The sequence below is a fragment of the Dama dama genome, chromosome 16 (assembly GCF_033118175.1).
Source record: "Dama dama isolate Ldn47 chromosome 16, ASM3311817v1, whole genome shotgun sequence".
Classification (NCBI taxonomy): domain Eukaryota; kingdom Metazoa; phylum Chordata; class Mammalia; order Artiodactyla; family Cervidae; genus Dama; species Dama dama.
In genome coordinates, this window is record NC_083696.1 from 747,624 (window position 1) to 765,416 (window position 17,793).

At 47.2% G+C, this 17,793-nt stretch overlaps 1 protein-coding gene across 1 annotated transcript in view; it reads left to right on the forward strand.

The window, feature by feature from the left end:
* The window catches only part of SNTG2 (syntrophin gamma 2), a 115,399-nt gene that overhangs the window by 84,396 nt on the left and 13,210 nt on the right, over positions 1-17,793 (forward strand). Inside the window, exons 13-16 of the mRNA XM_061163246.1 lie at positions 1,923-1,961; positions 8,522-8,626; positions 9,783-9,794; positions 15,426-15,497. Of these exons, the coding sequence (XP_061019229.1) occupies positions 1,923-1,961; positions 8,522-8,626; positions 9,783-9,794; positions 15,426-15,497 (228 nt within the window). The remainder of the gene's footprint in view (positions 1-1,922; positions 1,962-8,521; positions 8,627-9,782; positions 9,795-15,425; positions 15,498-17,793) is intronic.

Sequence of the window (17,793 nt, forward strand, 5' to 3'; positions counted from 1 at the left end):
AGGTTGTCAAGAGCATTATTCACAGTAGCTAGGAAGTGGAAGCAACCTAGATGTCCATCGAGAAATGAATGGAAAAAGAAGTTGTGGTGCTTACACACAGTGGAATATTACTCAGCTGTAAAAAAGAGCACATTTGAGTCAGTCCAAGTGACGTGGTTGAACCTTGATCCTGTGGTACAGAGGGAAGTAAATCAGAAAGAGAAACACACTGTACTCTCTTCTCAACAAATCTAATCTCTAACTAGGAAAGTTAAAGGTTAAGTCACCTGAAAGTTTCCCGGCCTGAGAGGAGAGGCTGAGTCAAGCCCCCGGACTCTTCACCTTGGCCTTGTCTCTTGTTCTTCCTTTCCACGTACCGACATGGCAGTCTCTGTGAGCACACACTTTTATATGTTCTCTGTCCAAATGCACTGATGTAATGTGACATGTATTTGGGGAACCCAACTCGGTTAGAGATGTAATTCTCCAAAACATGGAGGAAGCTTAGAAAGAGGCACGGCCACCAGATATTCTCAGCGGCTCACAGCAGGTCCCCAGGAGAGAACAGGTGCTCTGTCTCCTTGAATGGTCTGTGTAATGATCAAAGTCAATACTGAAATAAATAAATGTGTACTAAAAGCACATGGGGTGGGAGCAGCACGTGAATCAACTCCGAAGTGCCCTGGAGCACCCCGTATCCAGGCAGTAACATCGTGGCCACGGCCGCGGGGGCTCACGCAAGACCAGCCCTTGGCCGAAGGTGGCCGTGGGCCGGTCTCGTGGTCCTCAGTCCCCACCGGGTGACTTGCCCCACTACCCACATTCGCACCCTCTGGTCCAGGCCAGCTGGGGGCAGGCTGGGCCTGGGTGTTCGGACGCCCGCGGTGTGAGGGGAGGGCCCCCACGGCCCCCCCTGCGGCCGTTTCTCTCACTCCTGACTTGTTTCTGGAAGCTGCCCAACGGTGGTTGCCCGAGCACTTTGAAATACCAGGGAAGCAGAAATGCGTGAGATTTCTATTCCAAAGACCTCAGGGGCTCTCCTCTACACAGGAGGTACCACGTGTGTGCTAAGTTGCTTCAGCTGTGTCTGACTCTGCGATGCTGTGGGCCGTAGCCTGCCAGGCTCATCTGTCCGTGGGATTCTCCAGGCAAGAATACTGGAGTGGGTTGCCATTCCCTCTTCCAGGGGATCTTCCTGACCTAGGGATCAAGCCTGCATCTCTTAAGTCTCCTGCATTGGCAGGTGGATTCTTAACCACTAGGGCCACCTGGGAAACCCACCAGACCCTCTCTAAAACCTCAGTTTTCCAACTCGACATTTGATTTCAAGGGTATCAGGGTGGATAAAAGGCAAAGAGAAAGCCGGGTGGTGGCAGCTTGGTATTTGCAGAAGCACCTGGCTGCATATGAATCTCTCACATGGGGCTGCTGCGCGGGGCAGAGGGAAGGAAACCCGAACACCCGAGAGCCAGAACTGTAGATGCAGAGTGCCATTCCCGCAGCAATCTTGACCGTTCTATTATTTTGGATTTTCATGTCCTCGCTGGTTGGATGTTGCAGGATTGCTGGGAGAATCGGGGAAGGAGGAAGTGTGAAATGTGAAACTATAGTCACCTGAGATGGTGTGTGCAGAAGTCTTTTCCCTCAGTTTTTCAGATGTTGAAATGTAAGCTTCTGCAGCCTCATAGCTTCTCTTACATGAAGCGCCCATAATTGAGAAACAGCGGTGTCAGCGTGCTCATCCAGGGTGTTCCATCATGGGAATCACTGCCACACGTTCCTCTGTGCTCTGGTTTGGTTTTCAGGAAAGAAAAGCATTATAAAAGAAACTTACTTCTGGGGACACTTCATGCAGCTAATTAATTTCAGTTGCCAATTAGGCAGGTTGAATAATTATGCCATTAATAAAATTATACTGACTCCTTGCTTCCCTCTCTCTCCAGGTGAAAATGGCAAATAAATGCTGTTCTCCTTGTGACCAGGTAGGATTTGTGGTTTTCATGTTGATCACACAATGTCTCCAAAAGTTGCCTCTTTCTGTTTTTGAAATCTGATTTGGAAATTTTGACAGAAAAGTATTAGCACACGTGTGATGAAGTTGTGGTCCTCACCTTCAGGGTTAACTCCGTAAAACTGCTTGTTTATCCTGGAGATTGTGTAGCAGGAATCATCCTACCTGAGGGTGGTCAGGTTACCCGTGATCTAGGGGCACTTACATTTTATGAAGGAATCGTGATCCAGTGATAACCCAGATATGATTGTGGAGGCTTCGAGAGGTTTGATGACTGAGACCAACCTGTATAATTCAGAGTCGTCAGCATCGTGTAATTTTCTTGGCTAGCTTCTTCATTGGCAAGTTTCGCTCCGGGAGGCCTCTGTCAGGGGAGGCGCTGCTGCAGGTGGGGTGGGAGGAGGGCGTCGTCCTGCCGCAGCGCGCAGGCCTTTGTTCACCTGGAGGGACCTGGAGCAGGGTCCTGCAGCCCCGCCTCCTCAGCCCATTCCTTCCAAGAGCAAAGTGAAGTGAAGTGGAAGTCGCTCAGTTGTGTCCGACTCTTTGCAACCCCATGGACTATATTGTCCATGGAATTCTCCAGGCCGGAGTACTGGAGTGGGTAGCCTTTCCCTTCTCCAGGGGGTCTTCCCAACCCAGGGATTGAACCCAGGTTTCCTGCATTGCGGGCAGATTACCAGCTAAGCCACAAGGGAAGCCCAAGAATCCTGGAGTGAGTAGACTATCCCTCCACCAGCAGATTTTGTCCCGACCCAGGAATCGAACCGGGGTCTCCTGCATTGCAGGCAGATTCTTTACCAGCTGAGCCATGGGGGAAGCCCTCCAAGAGCAAAGTCCAGCTTATAATATACCTGGTTTTCTGACTCAAGGACAGCTCACTTACTAGGCCAGTAAGTACTTAGATGCATATCAGATAAATAAACTTCGAAGTTACTACATTCTTTTTCTCTTTCCTTTTTGATAAAGTCATAGTTTAAGCTGTAAGTGGGAACTTTTTAAATAGATGGTGCAGGAGCTTTCAATAGATCTCTCGGGTTTGAGGAAGTGTTCATTGTAGCCTCAAGTCAAGAAAACAAAAGGAATGTGTTCAGTTTGCTTTAAATAGTGCTTAGAAATACTCTTTAAAAAGTGCTGAGTGATAAAATTTGAATTAAGAATGAAAGGCATTCAGGAGAGTAAATACCTGCCAATCAAATATTTACTGAAAAATAAGAAATTTGGACATATTTTTAAATTAGACCCCTCTAGGAAACATTTTTAAATTAGGAAAGAGACACAAAGAAAAGTTTTTCTTTTATTTCTTGTAATGTTGTTTCTAAATTTATGAAGAACTAGTTTTGTTTACCGGCTTCCCAGGTGGCTCAGTGGTAAGGAACCCTCCTGCCGATGCAGGAGAGGTGGGTTCAATCCCTGGGTCAGAAAGAGCCCCTGGAGGAGGAAATGGCAACTCACTCCAGTGTTCTTGCCTGGAGAATCCCATGGACAGAGGAGCCTGGCAGGCTACACAGTCCATGGGATCACAAAGAGTCGGGTATGGCTTAGCGACTAGACAGCAACAAAAGCTCTGTTTACAAAGCTAAATGAGAGTGGTCAGCTGTTTAATGAGCAATAGTCCTATAAATCTCTAAGGTAATACAGACTCATTTCATATTGTCGCAACAGAATGGAGTTTTCCTGCTGTACACTGTGTTTCCAAGACGTTTCTTTTGGACTTTTCCCCCAGGAGGCACCTCCCCATAGTTCACACTTAAAAGTCTGTCTTCTTGAGGCTGAAACCAGCCTCTGGATCCCAACACTGAGTTAAATCTCGGAGACAGACTTTTGGGTGAAGTAGGAAAGAACAGCTTTATTGCTTTGCGCAGCAAAGGGGCCACAGCGGGCTAGTGTTCTCAGAACGGTGTGACCCCCGGGGGCGGGGGGCAGGCCGCGGGGCATCTTCTCGCCCAGGTGGGAGCGCTGATCCGCGCCCCAGCGCGTGCGGGGCCGCGTTCCTTCTGTCCAGGGACCAGCTGGCATCAGGTGGTCTTGTGCTGGGCTTCAGTGGTTCCTGTCGAACGGTGACCTTCTCTCTGGAATGAAGAGGGCTTCATCTGGTGGGGTTTTCATGCTGCAGAAGAGCTCACATACTGTTCTGTGTGTCCCCTAAGGGCGAGGCAGGACCCTGCCCCAAGGATGCACTGCAGTTTCTGCACCGCCCCTCCCTAGTCTCCGCATCCCGACCCGTCCCTGATTAACAGCTGCTGAGATCTGCCTTTTGGAACCCAGGGAAGGTCCCCGAGGCTGAATGAAGCCTATTCCCCACAAGCAAGAAACGGGGGACACGGAAGGGCTTTTGTGTCCAGAAACCCCGTGGGGCCCACGTGGTTTTAGGACCGCAGAGAGCGTGCCCTCCAGGAGCCCCTCCCTTCAGCGGCTCCGTCCTGTCACAGGGACGTCAGCCTCTCCAGGACTTTCCAGACACATCACGCATGGCCGGCGGTCTAGAAACGCGCACACGTGAGTGCCCATTATGCTGAGAACATGGCGCTTCCGCAGGACTTGAACCTGACGTATTTGGAGGACACTGCGTTCTCGTGACTGTACTTGATTGCCCGGCAGGTTGAAAAGAGCACCCGTCTGGAAATCAAAACATGTTTTGTTTTACTTAGAAATTAACTCTTCTTTCTCAGTGAATCACACGAGAGAACCGTGAACTAGTTCAAGGAAAGTTAAAACCATCTGAGGAGCAGAACTCCCAGCACAAGGACATGAAATGAGTTAGATTTCAAAGGCCCCCTGAGCAGTGGAGTGATTTTGCAATGGTTTTATCTTAGTGAAATGTTATCACGTATTAAGTCATGTTTGTGTGATATCAGTCTTGGTGGCCTTATGTGAATAAAACCTGGATTCTGATCCCACTAACCCCTTCTCCGGTGGTGTAGTTGGAGCAAATTAACAGCTGAGCCCTGGTTTCTTAATCTACGAAACAAGACAGTGGTAATGGGTGATCTAACTTTTTTTTAACTTTAATATTTCATATAACTTTGAGTTTACTCAAGGGGTGGATTTGATTATCTAGAAAGAAGTGCTAGAGATGAGCCTCGCTGTGCGGGGCTGTGAGAGAGCTAAGCCCTGCCCTGATAGGCCCAGTTTCTAGTAGAGGACTGTTTCACATTTCTCCAAAAGCTAAACATTTTGTATGCATGGTAGGAGTTTAGATTTATGATGTTGGACCCTATTTTAAAAAGGAAAGATTTTTTCCTCATTTTTAGCAATTAATTATTGATTTTGGAAGGTAATAAAAATAACATTTGAATAAGCATGAAGAAATAAAGGCATTTGACAACCACTGAAATTGACACATGAAAACAAAAGAAGACAGACCTGGAAGGATAGTAAGAAAGGCATAGGATATAGATTTTTAGACTTTTATGTTTGGCTAATGAAAGGACTGATTTGTCATCAGACCTAAAAGTAATAGTAAGATGATAGCAGTAAATTTAGAATTTTCCCAGGAAATCCAGGACATATGGTCACCCTGCCAAAATAGCAAGGATATATTTTACAAAATAAATTTCTTCTGAAAAACCTCACTTAAAGTGGATACCTTAATCAGAAAAACCAAAAGAGGCTTAAATAACTTAAGGTATTCGAGCTGCTTCTGTGGAAAGGAAGAGACTAGTTGTATAATTATTACCTGATGGGTGCTTAACTAGTTACTTTGACTCAGGCAAGTGAAAAAAACAAAGAAAAAGGAATTTTCAATAAAAATGAAATCAGAAAAGATAAAGAAAAATATGCTCCTTTATTTTAATAGTTATATTCCCTTAATTTAATACAATCAGGTAGGTGTTCATAAAATTATATTTTCATTTCTTGGAATATGTAATAAATCATTAGAAAGTTCATAATGCAAAAGATAAAGTTAGCTTTTCTTAAAATTATTTATGCACTGCATATACCTAAAGAAGAGTCATAGAGCGGCCAATGTTCCCAGTAACAGCTAAGCGATCACTTATTTCTCTGCTAATTAATCCAGGCAGAATTAAATTACATATGGAATTGCATTAACTTCACATCCCGTTTGTAGACCTGTCAGGTTATTAACAGTCTGGCATGGGCATCACTATCTTTGCTGGAAGACGAGCTCCGAGTTTGCTCCTCGGTATGTAACACCTGCTGGACGTGCGCCCCGCACTGTGTCAACTAAATGAGGGAGGAAGAGCGGCGACGCTCCCACAGCGGGTGCCGCGTCTCCAGAGAGCCAGGGCGCCCCTCGGGGAATCAGAGGGGGACTGTCCCCAACACGCTGTCCTCCCGAGAACAGCGCTTGCTGCTGCCCTGCTGGAAACAGTCCCAGCGCCTCCAAGTCAGCCTGGAACTTACACATTCAGCTTCCTGCTCACCCCTGGTCCACCTGGAAAGGGATCTATCCATGTATCATCTATCTGTCCATCCATCTATCTATCTATGCTTATCTATCACCTATCTATGGACCTATCCATCTATCTATGTGTCTATCATCTATCCATCCATCCATCCGTATCTGTCTGGCTGTCTGCCTACCTATTGATACATTTTCATGTCTGGGTATTACAGCTCTATCTTAAGCTAAGTTCCCACGTATCACGTTCCAGTATATCATCCACCTCTTGTGGGACCTACATCGCCATCTCTGAGTATTTCATGAAGAGAAAGATGATTGTTGGAGACTTGGCAGCATTTGAATATATGATTGAAAAACCAACAGTTTTTCCTTCCTACAGGCAAAAGAATTACTTATATATATGTAGGTCCCTTATGTATTTGTAGGTCCCTTATGTATGTGTAGGTCCCTTATATATATGTAGGTCCCGTATGTATATGTAGGTCCCGTATGTATATGTAGGTCCCTAACGTATATGTAGGTCCTTTATGTATATGTAGGTCACTTACGTATATGTAGGTCCCTTATGTATATGTAGCTTACTTATATATAGGTAGGTCCCTTATATATATATGTAGATCCCTTACATATATATAGGTCCCTTACATATATGTAGGCCCCTAATGTATGTGTAGGCCCCTCACGTATGTGTAGGCCCCTAATGTATGTGTAGGCCCCTCACGTATGTGTAGGTCCCTTACATATATATAGGTCCCTTACATATGTGTAGGCCCCTCACATATGTGTAGGCCCCTAATGTATGTGTAGGCCCCTCATGTATGTGTAGGCCCCCTACATATGTGTAGGTCCCTTACATATGTGTAGGCCCCTCACATATGTGTAGGCCCCTCACGTATGTGTAGGTCCCCTACCTATATGTAGATGAATTACTTCCTCTCCCCTGCCCGTTTGAGATCCGAGCTGAAGCCTGGTCTGCCAGGAGTCCTCAGCAGAAGGAATGTGTCTGCGGTCTTAGGGACCCTCACTCCATGTTGCTAGAGACCCACCAAGCGGTTTTCTTTCTGTGACTTGGTTTTCCTTCTGAATGGTGTTTATTTTTTGGTCCTACCAGTCTTTACTAAATTAGTACCTTGAAAAGAATCTTGGTAAGATTCCTGGTGATAAATACGGTATCAAAGCAGATTTTTGAGCTTGCTAGTGACTTAAAGATTTGCAATAGTTGGAGAAGAGGGTGACAGAGGATATGATGGTTAGATGGCATCACCAATTCAATGGACATGAGTTTGTGCAAACCTTAGGAGATAGTGAAGGACAGGGAAGCCTGGGGTGCTGCGGTCCGTGGGGTCACAAAGGGTCGGACACGATGGAGGCAACTTAGCATGCACACATACAGTGATAGGTAAAGAGTCATGCTTTCTTTCAAGATATTTTAAGGACAAGCCCTCCCTGCCAGTCGTGGGTGTGGAGCAGATATAGGTGAAGCCGTGGGCCTTGTCCTCAGAGGGCGTGTGGTCTAAGGCAGATGCAGAGGGAAGTGGGATAAGAGACCCAGGGAAGACACCCCGGGTCTTGCACAGGGGCTTAGCTTATTGCTAAATCCATGCACTCAATTCTTAAGCTGCATGACTGTGTCCATTAGCTTTTTTAATCATATTCTGACTTGTGACAGTTCACCTTGCGTGTCACTAGATAGTCAAAGCCAGTTTTGAGAATCTAATATTGTTGTGTTACATTTATTGTTTTTAGAAAGCTGAGCTATAAAGAGAGTCATTTCTCCCATGTGTCTTAGTGATATGTTTACTACAGAAAGGAAAAATATACTAGTTGTTTTTGCAACCTCAGAGACAGATTAGAAGTACTAATCTCTAACAGAATGTGATTAAATCACTTGCTTTTAAATATATGTGGAAGGCAGAACTCGGATGTAGCTGAGACATCCAGCACTGGCCAAAACTAAGATAACTCAGAAGCTCATGTTCAGAGCCTGGCCCAGTGCCGCAGTCTGGACCCGGGTGTCACACGTTCGTGCTGTGTGCCCGGATTGGAGGGTGGCCGCGGCCGGGTCGGACTGTGGGGGTGGACGGCGTGTCATCTGCTCCCTCCACCCGGCGGCCCTGAGCTCTGAACGAGGCCTGGTGGTTCATTCTGAAGGTTTTGCTCCGCAGGTCATCCACATGGGCTGGGTCAGTGAGCGACTGGGAGGTGCCGGCTCGTCTCAGACCTTCAGACCCAGGTTCCTGGCGCTGAAGGGCTCATCCTTCTATGTCTTCGTCTCTCCTCCTTGGGGCTGGGAGGGACGCTGAGGAGGCTGCTCTCTAAGCGAAGACGCGTCAGGCTCAGCATTTGGAAGTGGTCGGGAGGGTGCGCGGTGGGCCAGCCTCCAGCCCCACGTCCACAGATGGAAAGGATTCTGCTGTGGGCTCTTCTTACTCTAAGCTCATTAATCAGCTGGCCACGGTTCCCTTCTTTTCAAGCAACCACTGAGACGTGAGCGTGTTTTCCTGCTGAAGATACCAGCCGGCCTGGAGGTGGGGGTGCAGAGGCGGGGGTTTCTCAGACCACCGTTCATGTGGTCAAAGGAGCCACAGAACAGGAGAAGAGCCTTCTCATCAGAAATTCCTAACTTCATGGTCAAATAAAGAAACACAAAAAGACATTTTCTCTCATGTCCTCCAGGTTTTATAAAAATAAACAGCCTGATTTAGTAGGGCCCACAATAGAACTTTAATGCTGAATGCTACAGTTTGCAATTTATTTTCTAATTCTCACCAGCACCACTTTCTCAAAACTGACCCAGTCAGTGTGTGCCCTGCCTCGAGGTTTATCGGTAAAAGCTGATTCACTTTCTGAGTCCGAACATCAGAGCTGCAAACAAATAGCACAACCTGATCGCTTCAGGATCTAACAGTTGAGATACAAGTCACCTACAGCATTGTTGTTATTCTGCCATTAAAAATAAATGAAAGGGTGTCCTTCCCTGTAGGGCCGAGTGCCCTTCTGCTGTCCGCACACGGCCCGTTTTCTTTATCCGCCCTCCACCCATCAGCGGACACTGTAATCGTGTCTGTGGCCGGGCTGCTATGAATGGTGAGGGACAGGGGGCGCAGGGCTCTAGAGACTCAGAGTTTGTTTCCTTTGGATAAATATCCAGGAGTGGGATCGCTGGATCGAACGGTAGTTCTGCTTCCGTTTCTTTGAGAAGCCCCCACGCTTGAGCAGAGCCCGGTGTCCGTGAAACTGAAACTGCCATGGGAAGTGGATGAAATCATCTTTCCCCAGAGCAAGTATGGAAATTTGATTAACATTTAAAGCACTTCTCACAACTTAGAAAGTTGTGTGTGGGGAAAACTCATACCCTGAGGGTCTTAATTAGCAAGAAAGGAAAGATTAGGAGGACTTTCCGGCGCGTGATCTGGGGCATCGCAGGCTTCTCCCCCTGTTCTGCGGCAGGGGGTCCCTCCCTCAGGCAAAGGGGGTCCTCCCCCGGGCTCTGCTTGTTTATTTTGAAATCCCATGGCAAATCCCACGGGGGCCGCGCCGTTTACACGCCTCACATCCACACAGCACCGTCGTCTCCAGCTGTGGGGTGATGGACGTGTTTATGACAAACGGGGGGTGCTGGTTTCATGTGTCTCCTCATCTTCAGACTCACCAGTTGTGTGCGGTACATCTTACAGCTTTTGGAATGTCAACCATATCTCAGTAAAGAAGTTTTAAAAATAAAAACAGTAGAGGGCAAATCAAGTTTTACTCTCAGACATCTAAACAATAATGCATGCTTTCATCGTTAAGCAAGGTTTTCTTTAATAAGCTTTTTACTGGGGAATAATTTTAGAGGATGAGATGATTAGATAGCATCACCGACTCAATGGAAATGAGTGGGAGATGGTAAAAGACAGGTGAGCCTGGCGGGCTGCAGTCCATGGGGTCGCAAAGAGTCGGACACAACTTAGCAATTGAACAACAGCAGTTTCTGGTAGAGAAGTCGTGTCCGAGGAGGAGGACTCCCTCCAAGTTCCTGAGTGCTGACTTTGTACAGAACTGGGGTCTGTGTGTTGAAACTGAAGGATTATCAGTGGCAGAACACAGGGTACTAAACCACGGATGCCTCCAGGCTTGTCTGCCCTCAGAGCTTTTTTCTGTCCCCAGGACTCAAGCCAGGATTCCACCAGGGACCTGAGTTTTTCCAAAAACCAAGGCTGTGAATTACTATGCAGGAGAGCTATCTACAGATTTGCATAATCACTGAATTTTTCTCACATGCAGTGAGGTTCTTTAACATTGTTGCTAGGAAAGTAAACATAAGGATAACCACAGATAACCCCCATGGTCTCAGCCCAGGCCCCGCGATGTCACGGAAGGCAGCTGGGGTATGGCTGGCAGATCCGGCATCAGAACTCCGGGGCTCTGGGCTGAGGGGCCCCCCGCTGGCCCAGGACAGTTCAGGGGAGGAGGGGAGGGCAGGGTCAGCCTTCCTGCACCCACTTTGCCTGAGGGAGGGACCCCCTGCCGCAGAACAGGGGGAGAAGCCTGCGATGCCCCAGATCACGCGCCGGAAAGTCCTCCTAATCTTTCCTTTCTTGCTAATTAAGATTTCAGGGTATGAGTTTTCCCCACACACAACTTTCTAAGTTGTGAGAAGTGCTTTAAATGTTAATCAAATTTCCATACTTGCTCTGGGGAAAGATGATTTCATCCACTTCCCATGGCAGTTTCAGTTTCACGGACAGAAATTCTAACCGGGGGTCACAGGGTCCTCCAGGATCTCCGGCTGGACAGTGTCATTTCTGTTAACACCGGGCTCTGCTTGTTTATTTTGAAATCCCATGGCAAATTTTCTTGGCATCGATCCGTGGCACAAACATCACATCATACAAATCGATTGCTGACCTCAGCCGCTGGGGTGTGTTCGCCTGGCGCCAGCTGCTGCCACCTGAATCCTGTGCTCAGAAGCTTGAGATCCGCTCAGCACTCTGCTCTGAGCAGGGGTCTGGCCGAGGGGCCGTCTAGTCTCTCTGCACCCTGGGGGTAGGGTCCCCCTCCCTCTCCCCCTGGCCTCCCTAGAACTGGAAGCAGCTTTTACGTCTGCTCCTCCCTTTTCTTAGGTGGCTTTTGACGAAGTCCGACTCTCTATGGCCCCATGGACTGCAGCCCGCCAGGCTCACCTGTCTTTCACCATCTCCCAGAGTTTGCTCAGACTCAAGTCTTTTGAGTCGGTGTTGTAACCTTATCATCTCATCCTCTAAAATTATTCCCCGAGAAAAAGCTCATTAAAGAAAACCTTGCTTATCACTAAAACATGCATTATTGTCTAGATGTCTGAGAGTAAAACTAGATTTGCCCTCTACTATTTTTTAGTTTTAAAACTTCTACGTCACAGGTAGTTTAGTAGCAGCAGGTACACCACGTCTTTTCACAGACGCCCCCGCTCCTGACTCTGGATTCAGGGGGTACAGATGCTCAGCTGACCCCAGAGGTGAAAAGGGCAATGCAGCAAGTCTGGTCCTCTCTCCAAGCCCTGGCTGCCTCTGGACCGAGGTCAGCTGTTCCGGCTCTCACCAGTAAATTAAGGTTTGCATGAATTCAGTGCGGGGCTGGCGGCTGCTGGGAGCTGGAAGTCCGGATCCATCCTGACCCTGCCCACCATCTAGCGAAGCCGTGCCACCTCCCGCAGCGGGCGTGAGTGCCCAGTGTGCGCCGACGTTGGAGGGCGAGACGCGTGGTGAGTGGCACCCGGCTGGTTCCTGGTCCCCGGGGGGAAGCTCTGAGCTCCGCTCCCATTACCAGCCATGAGTACCTGCCTCGTGGCCTGAGGCTCTGTTAGGTGCAGCCGTGTTAAGGATGGTTACGTCTGCTTTGAGAACTGACTGTTAATCCTTCCGTAATAACCTTCTTTGTGCCTGATAACCACCTTATTGTAACATGTGTTCTGTAGGAAAGGGATACCCCCTCTGCTTCCTTCTGATCAGGGGAGTCTTTTCTCCACCCCCTGCTCTCAATCCACGTGTGTCTTGGGGCCGCGTCGGGCCCAGGCCGGTCCGTCTCTTTGGCTTTAAGAAGATTGGTGACGCTTCCGTCCGTTCAGGCCTGTGCTGCTGCTCACACAGGCGTGCTGACGCTCAGCCGCTTACCTGCGGAACCAGAAACACAGCAACTTTATGAATAGAAAAAAAAAATTTAAATGTTTCTCCTACATAGTGGCATTATGCTGGTTTAAAATGAAATGTTTAAATAATTTTCACAGACTATCCGAAATAACGAAAGCATATTTTAAAATGGGGGCTGAAAAAAAAAATAAAATAAATTGAAGGCTGAAAGATTTAATGAGACAATGGAAATATTTACTCAGCAAAATTTTAGAGAAAAGGGCCTTGGGGAAAGGAAAAGTTGTAAGTTGACGACTGGAAGCTTTGGACTGTAAACGGAATCCTTCCACTTCCGGGCTGAGGGAACACAGACACCTCACCCACCCTCTGCTCAGAGGTTTCCTCAGTTGTATGAAAAAGTCACAAATGCTAGCTGAATACCTCATAGGATCAAACAGAACACTAAGGATTGATTTATATACTTAAAATGTGTCTGAAACTCCAGAGCATTTGCATTTAACAGATGAAATTTTACGCTTAGTACTCGGCAACTTCTCACTGTAAAAGCAATACACAAAGTATGGCCAGTGAGTATTTACACATATTTAAATCCACATATGTTCTGTCTGACCTTGGATTTTTGTATCCTGGAGCTAGAGGCAAATTGCCAGTAATGATTTCTGCTTTGCCCAAATCTAAAGCAACCGTATGTGAAGCTCTTAACGCTATATTTATCTGTCTCCTGTGTGCTGACGTGAGGAGTGAGGTCGTGCTGGTGAGGGGACTATTGATGACTCGCAGCATCTTACCGGTATCCTGGCCCCCGCTGCTGGGCTCTGCGTCCGCAGAGGGGTGGGCCACACGGGAGGGGCTCGAGGTCACCTGGCTTCTCCGGGCTGGGATGACAGGACAGCTCTCTTGCGGGGCGGGGTGGGGGTTGGGAGGAGAGCAAATAAATTCCTCCGGGAAAGCGGAGCCCCAGAGGCACCCGGGATGTGCCCTGGGACCCAGTCCGGCCCCCCGCCCCCCTCTGTCCACGGGGCGTCAGGCATTGCCAAGGCTGCCCAGCCACCCGCGTGGAGCCGGGTGTCTACCACACTGTGTCAGATGTTGCAGTGAACTTTCAAAAGGCCCGGAGATTCTGTGGGAACCATGAAAGAGAAAGTCCTGTCATCAAGGCTGGTTTCTGAGCTCCTCCGAGATGAGAGGAGGGAGACGCTGAAGGAATTGGGGGGAAGTGGAGAGAAAGGCTGGAAGGAAGGGGCAGCCTGGGGCGGGGGCGACCGTGGGTTCCCTGGGCCCAGGTACCCACGAGAGGACGCAGCCAGCAGCGAGGGTGGGGCGCCCAGGTCATAACTGAGGGCTGGTCAACGTGGGAGAAGCTGGATTTTCCCAGCCTTCTCATGTACTTGACCTTCCTTGCTTAAAGTGAGTAGTTATTTCTGTTTGCAAATTGGAACCTGAAAAATAATGATTCAACTGCTGTGTTTTCAAACACCATTAGAATGTGTTAAACAGCACTTATGAAACCAATTTTACAGCATCTTACAGCGTTAACACACATTACGTGGCACTTGGCTATGAATATGCAAGAAAAATCGGAAGTAACTTTAAGGTTGTCAAGTAGGGAAATGTATCACTTAAAAAATATTTACCTGGAAAGAAATAAATTAAGAGAAGATGTGTAAGCTGAAGGCATATTAGACAATTATGTACCCAGTATAGAATATTATTCTTTGTCACTTCTGTGGGTACGTAAGTGTTCCACAATAATATTTAAATGTTCCAGGATATTACATCTGAGCATCTACAGTTTCAACTCTGTTTCAGGTGAGATGTGCTCAGATAAAATAGAACAGTGTCAAGACAGAGGGCAAGGAAGAGACCTGCTTTCAGGAATTGATGAATAGACCTTGTGGGGTTTGCAGAAAAGTGAGTAGCTAGTGGAGTTCAGGCCCCGCCCCCCTCTCATCGTCCTGGCTCAGTGGGCCGTGTCCCAGCTGATGACCATCACAGGGACATCAGTGACCTCTGCCACGGGGTCCCCACACAGCTTCCGGAGGCTCTCAGGGCGGAAGCGCTTCTCTTCAAGTCTAGGGAAGAAACAGTTCCACCAGAAGCCGGAGCCTCTTCTCAGCCTCAGGCGCATCCCTGACCGGGCTTGTTCTCCTTGAAGCGGTCTCTGTGGCCCAGAGGGGGAGATGCACCGCCCCCCGGGCTGAGCTTCCACCTGCCAGTATCACGTGAGCCGGGTGTGGAGAAGGGTCTTTCCCAGGTGCGGGGGAGAGGAGGCTGACTGTCAGCAAGAAAAACTGGATAGAAAAGACACCTCCAACCACAGGTGGCCACTGCAGACCCACAGAGAGCAGGGCCTTAGCAGATAGGTCAGGACCGAAGCAGGGTGAGTGAGGAGGTGTGCCCTGGGAGACTCAATACCCCCTAGATTCTTAAATTTAACCCAAAGTTGGTCCTTTACTTAAGGTAAAAGCATCCAAAAAGAATTCCTTAAGTGATGCCCAACTGTGTAATAGGTAAGTTCCTCCATCACCAGGTTCTAGAATCAATAATGTGTGTAAGTATATTCGAACCTCATGCCAAGACTCCAAGGGCGGGAACACACAGCTACTCGTCGGAGTCCACCATGGCGTCTAGTCCAGTTTGCCAGCTGTCCTGCTCCTGCTTAAGGCTTAATTAAGGAAAAGACACATTGACTGACTTTATTGTTATAAATGTTTAAACTCTCATCCTGAAAACATTTATCTAATTTCATGTATACTTTAAAACCGTTTTTCCAGTTTTATTGAGGTACACTTAAGAAAAGTGTAATATGTGTAAAGTGTACAGTGTGACCGTTTGATGTCCGTGTACCTTGTCCAGCGAGTCCCACAACCGGGGTAATTAACACCTCCGTCACCTCACACGGCTCCCCGTATTTTGGGTGAAAACACGTAAGATTCACGTGTCTGTCTTATGTTTCTTACAGGTGAGCACATTGGATTGGGTCCAAGCAGAAAAAACCTATCACCTCTGTGAGGTTCTGTTTAAGGTTCACAAGGTAAGTTTAAGCATCCTTTGCACACCAGATGTGTCCATGGTAACAGCCGTCCCTTTGTGCTTGAAAAGGGAGAGAGAGATTTACCAGTGTCAAAACAGTCAGATGACATGAGCATGTACAGGTTCATCCCGCCATCACTCATCAAAATTCCACAAAGAATGTCAGAGAGGCGCACTCAAGTCTTCATTTTATGTAGGCTCCGCATTGTTTCATTCTGGCCTTTTTATGTTTACGACTTGTTTGTATGGCTTTCCATACACCTAAGAGTGGAGAAGGAAATGGCAACCCACTCCAGGATTCTTTCCTGGAGAACCCCATGGACAGAGGAGCCTGGTGGGCTGCAGTCCCCGGGGCCGCACAGTCAGACACGACTGAGCGACTAAACCACCCCCACCGTACACTTAAGAGAGCTTCCAGGGGGCGCTAGTGGCACAGGACCCGCCTGCTAGTGCAGGAGATGGAAGAGACGCAGGTTCGATCCCCGGGTCAGGAAGATCCCCTGGAGGAGGGCATGACAACCCACCCCAGTGTTCCTGCCTGGAGAACCCCATGGACAGAGGAGCCCGGTGGGCTACCATCCACGGGTCACAAAGAGTCGGACACGACTGAAGTGACTTAGCACAACATACATCTATATATATTTGGTATTGGAATGTCTCCAAAAACCATCATATTTTATATGTGAGCTTCATTAATAAACTATAGAGCCTCTTCTATTTTATCCAGCATATTTTTTCAGAAAGATTGAGAAAATGTTTAATCAGTAAATATGCTGTGAAGTAACTGAAATCAGGCAGTTAGCCAAGAGGATGATTACAGCAAAAGTGTTAAACTCAATTCAGGGCAAATAATAGCAACAAGCAACAACAATAATCAATGCACAGCATTTGACATTTTTAAAAGGAGACTGAAAGTTGTGGATGCCCTATGAGAAGCCTTTAAACGGTGATCTTACAAAATCTCCCCCTTTCTCTTGTGACTGTAGTCCTTGATGTTGAACATATAATTTAAAATTATGATATTCAATTCACCTTTCAAAAATTGAGATAAATGATTATTTTAAGAACTAGTACTTTATAATTTTTAATGGCTTATTTTCATAATTATTCAAAGTATAGTCGTTAATATATAGTCCAGAAATCAAATTTTGTGATTGTCGTGGTGTGTTTCTGCAACATTTTCTCCTCTCCATAAATTCCTTTTTCTAGTTCTTAAAGTTATGTGTCTGTATTTCACACTCACCATGAAAGAGATGAGAAAATTAAATCAATCAGACTTGATGGCAGTTGTGACTGAAATTATAAACAGCCCCCACATAGTGGGTAGTGAAAGCACTGCTCAGCAGTGAGGCACCTCCTGTGTGAATATCCCCTCCCCGCATGAGAATATCCCATCTGCATTTCTCAGTGCAACTAGTTACTCACCTGTTTGGCAAAGGCCCTTGATACCGGGGTCTTCCCTTTGTGAGCGCCGGTCCTGGAGCTCTGCTGGGTGCTCCGTCTCCCTCCTGAGTTAGTCCCACCCCACACCCCCCACGAGGGAATCCTCATCGTGTTCGTCTTCCAGCTGAGGCTCTGAAGCACAGACTAGGGAGTAACTTCCAGAAGCTGCTCTGGAGGCGGGGGGCCCAGGCTCCCTTGGCCTGAAGCGTAGCTGAATCCTGTTTTACTTTCCATACACGATTCTTTCTTCCCTCTGCAGATGGAAGCATACGCACTAACCCTCACGTCACTTTTTGCTCCGCAGTGTAACTTGCGGATCTTCAATATACACAAAGAGGTGATCCCTCTTTAATACCACTGACTAGTATTTAATTCCATGAATATATCATACTTTATTTCACCAAGCCCTTATCAACGAATATTTAATTTGTTCCCTTTTCTGAAATTACAAACAATGTAATAAATCATTTTACATGTGTGCAAGTATAACCAAGAAAAATGTATAGAGGCGGAATTTCTGGGGCAAAGAATGTGGACTGTTTGCATTCTGATAACCAACAAGGACATATTGGGTAGCATAGGGAACTTTGCTTCATAATCTATAACAACCTGAATGGGAAAATGATCTGAAAAATAATAGATACATGTATAAATCAACTTTGAATGTTCATTGGAAGGACTGGTGCTGAAGCTGAAGCTCCAATACTTTGGCCATCTGATGTGAAGAGCGAACTCATTGAGAAAGACCCTGATGCTGGGAAAGACTGAAGCTAAAAGGAGAAAGGGGAGGCAAAGGATGAGGTGGTTAGGTAGCATAGCCAGCTCAGTAGACATGAATTTGAGCAAACTCCAAG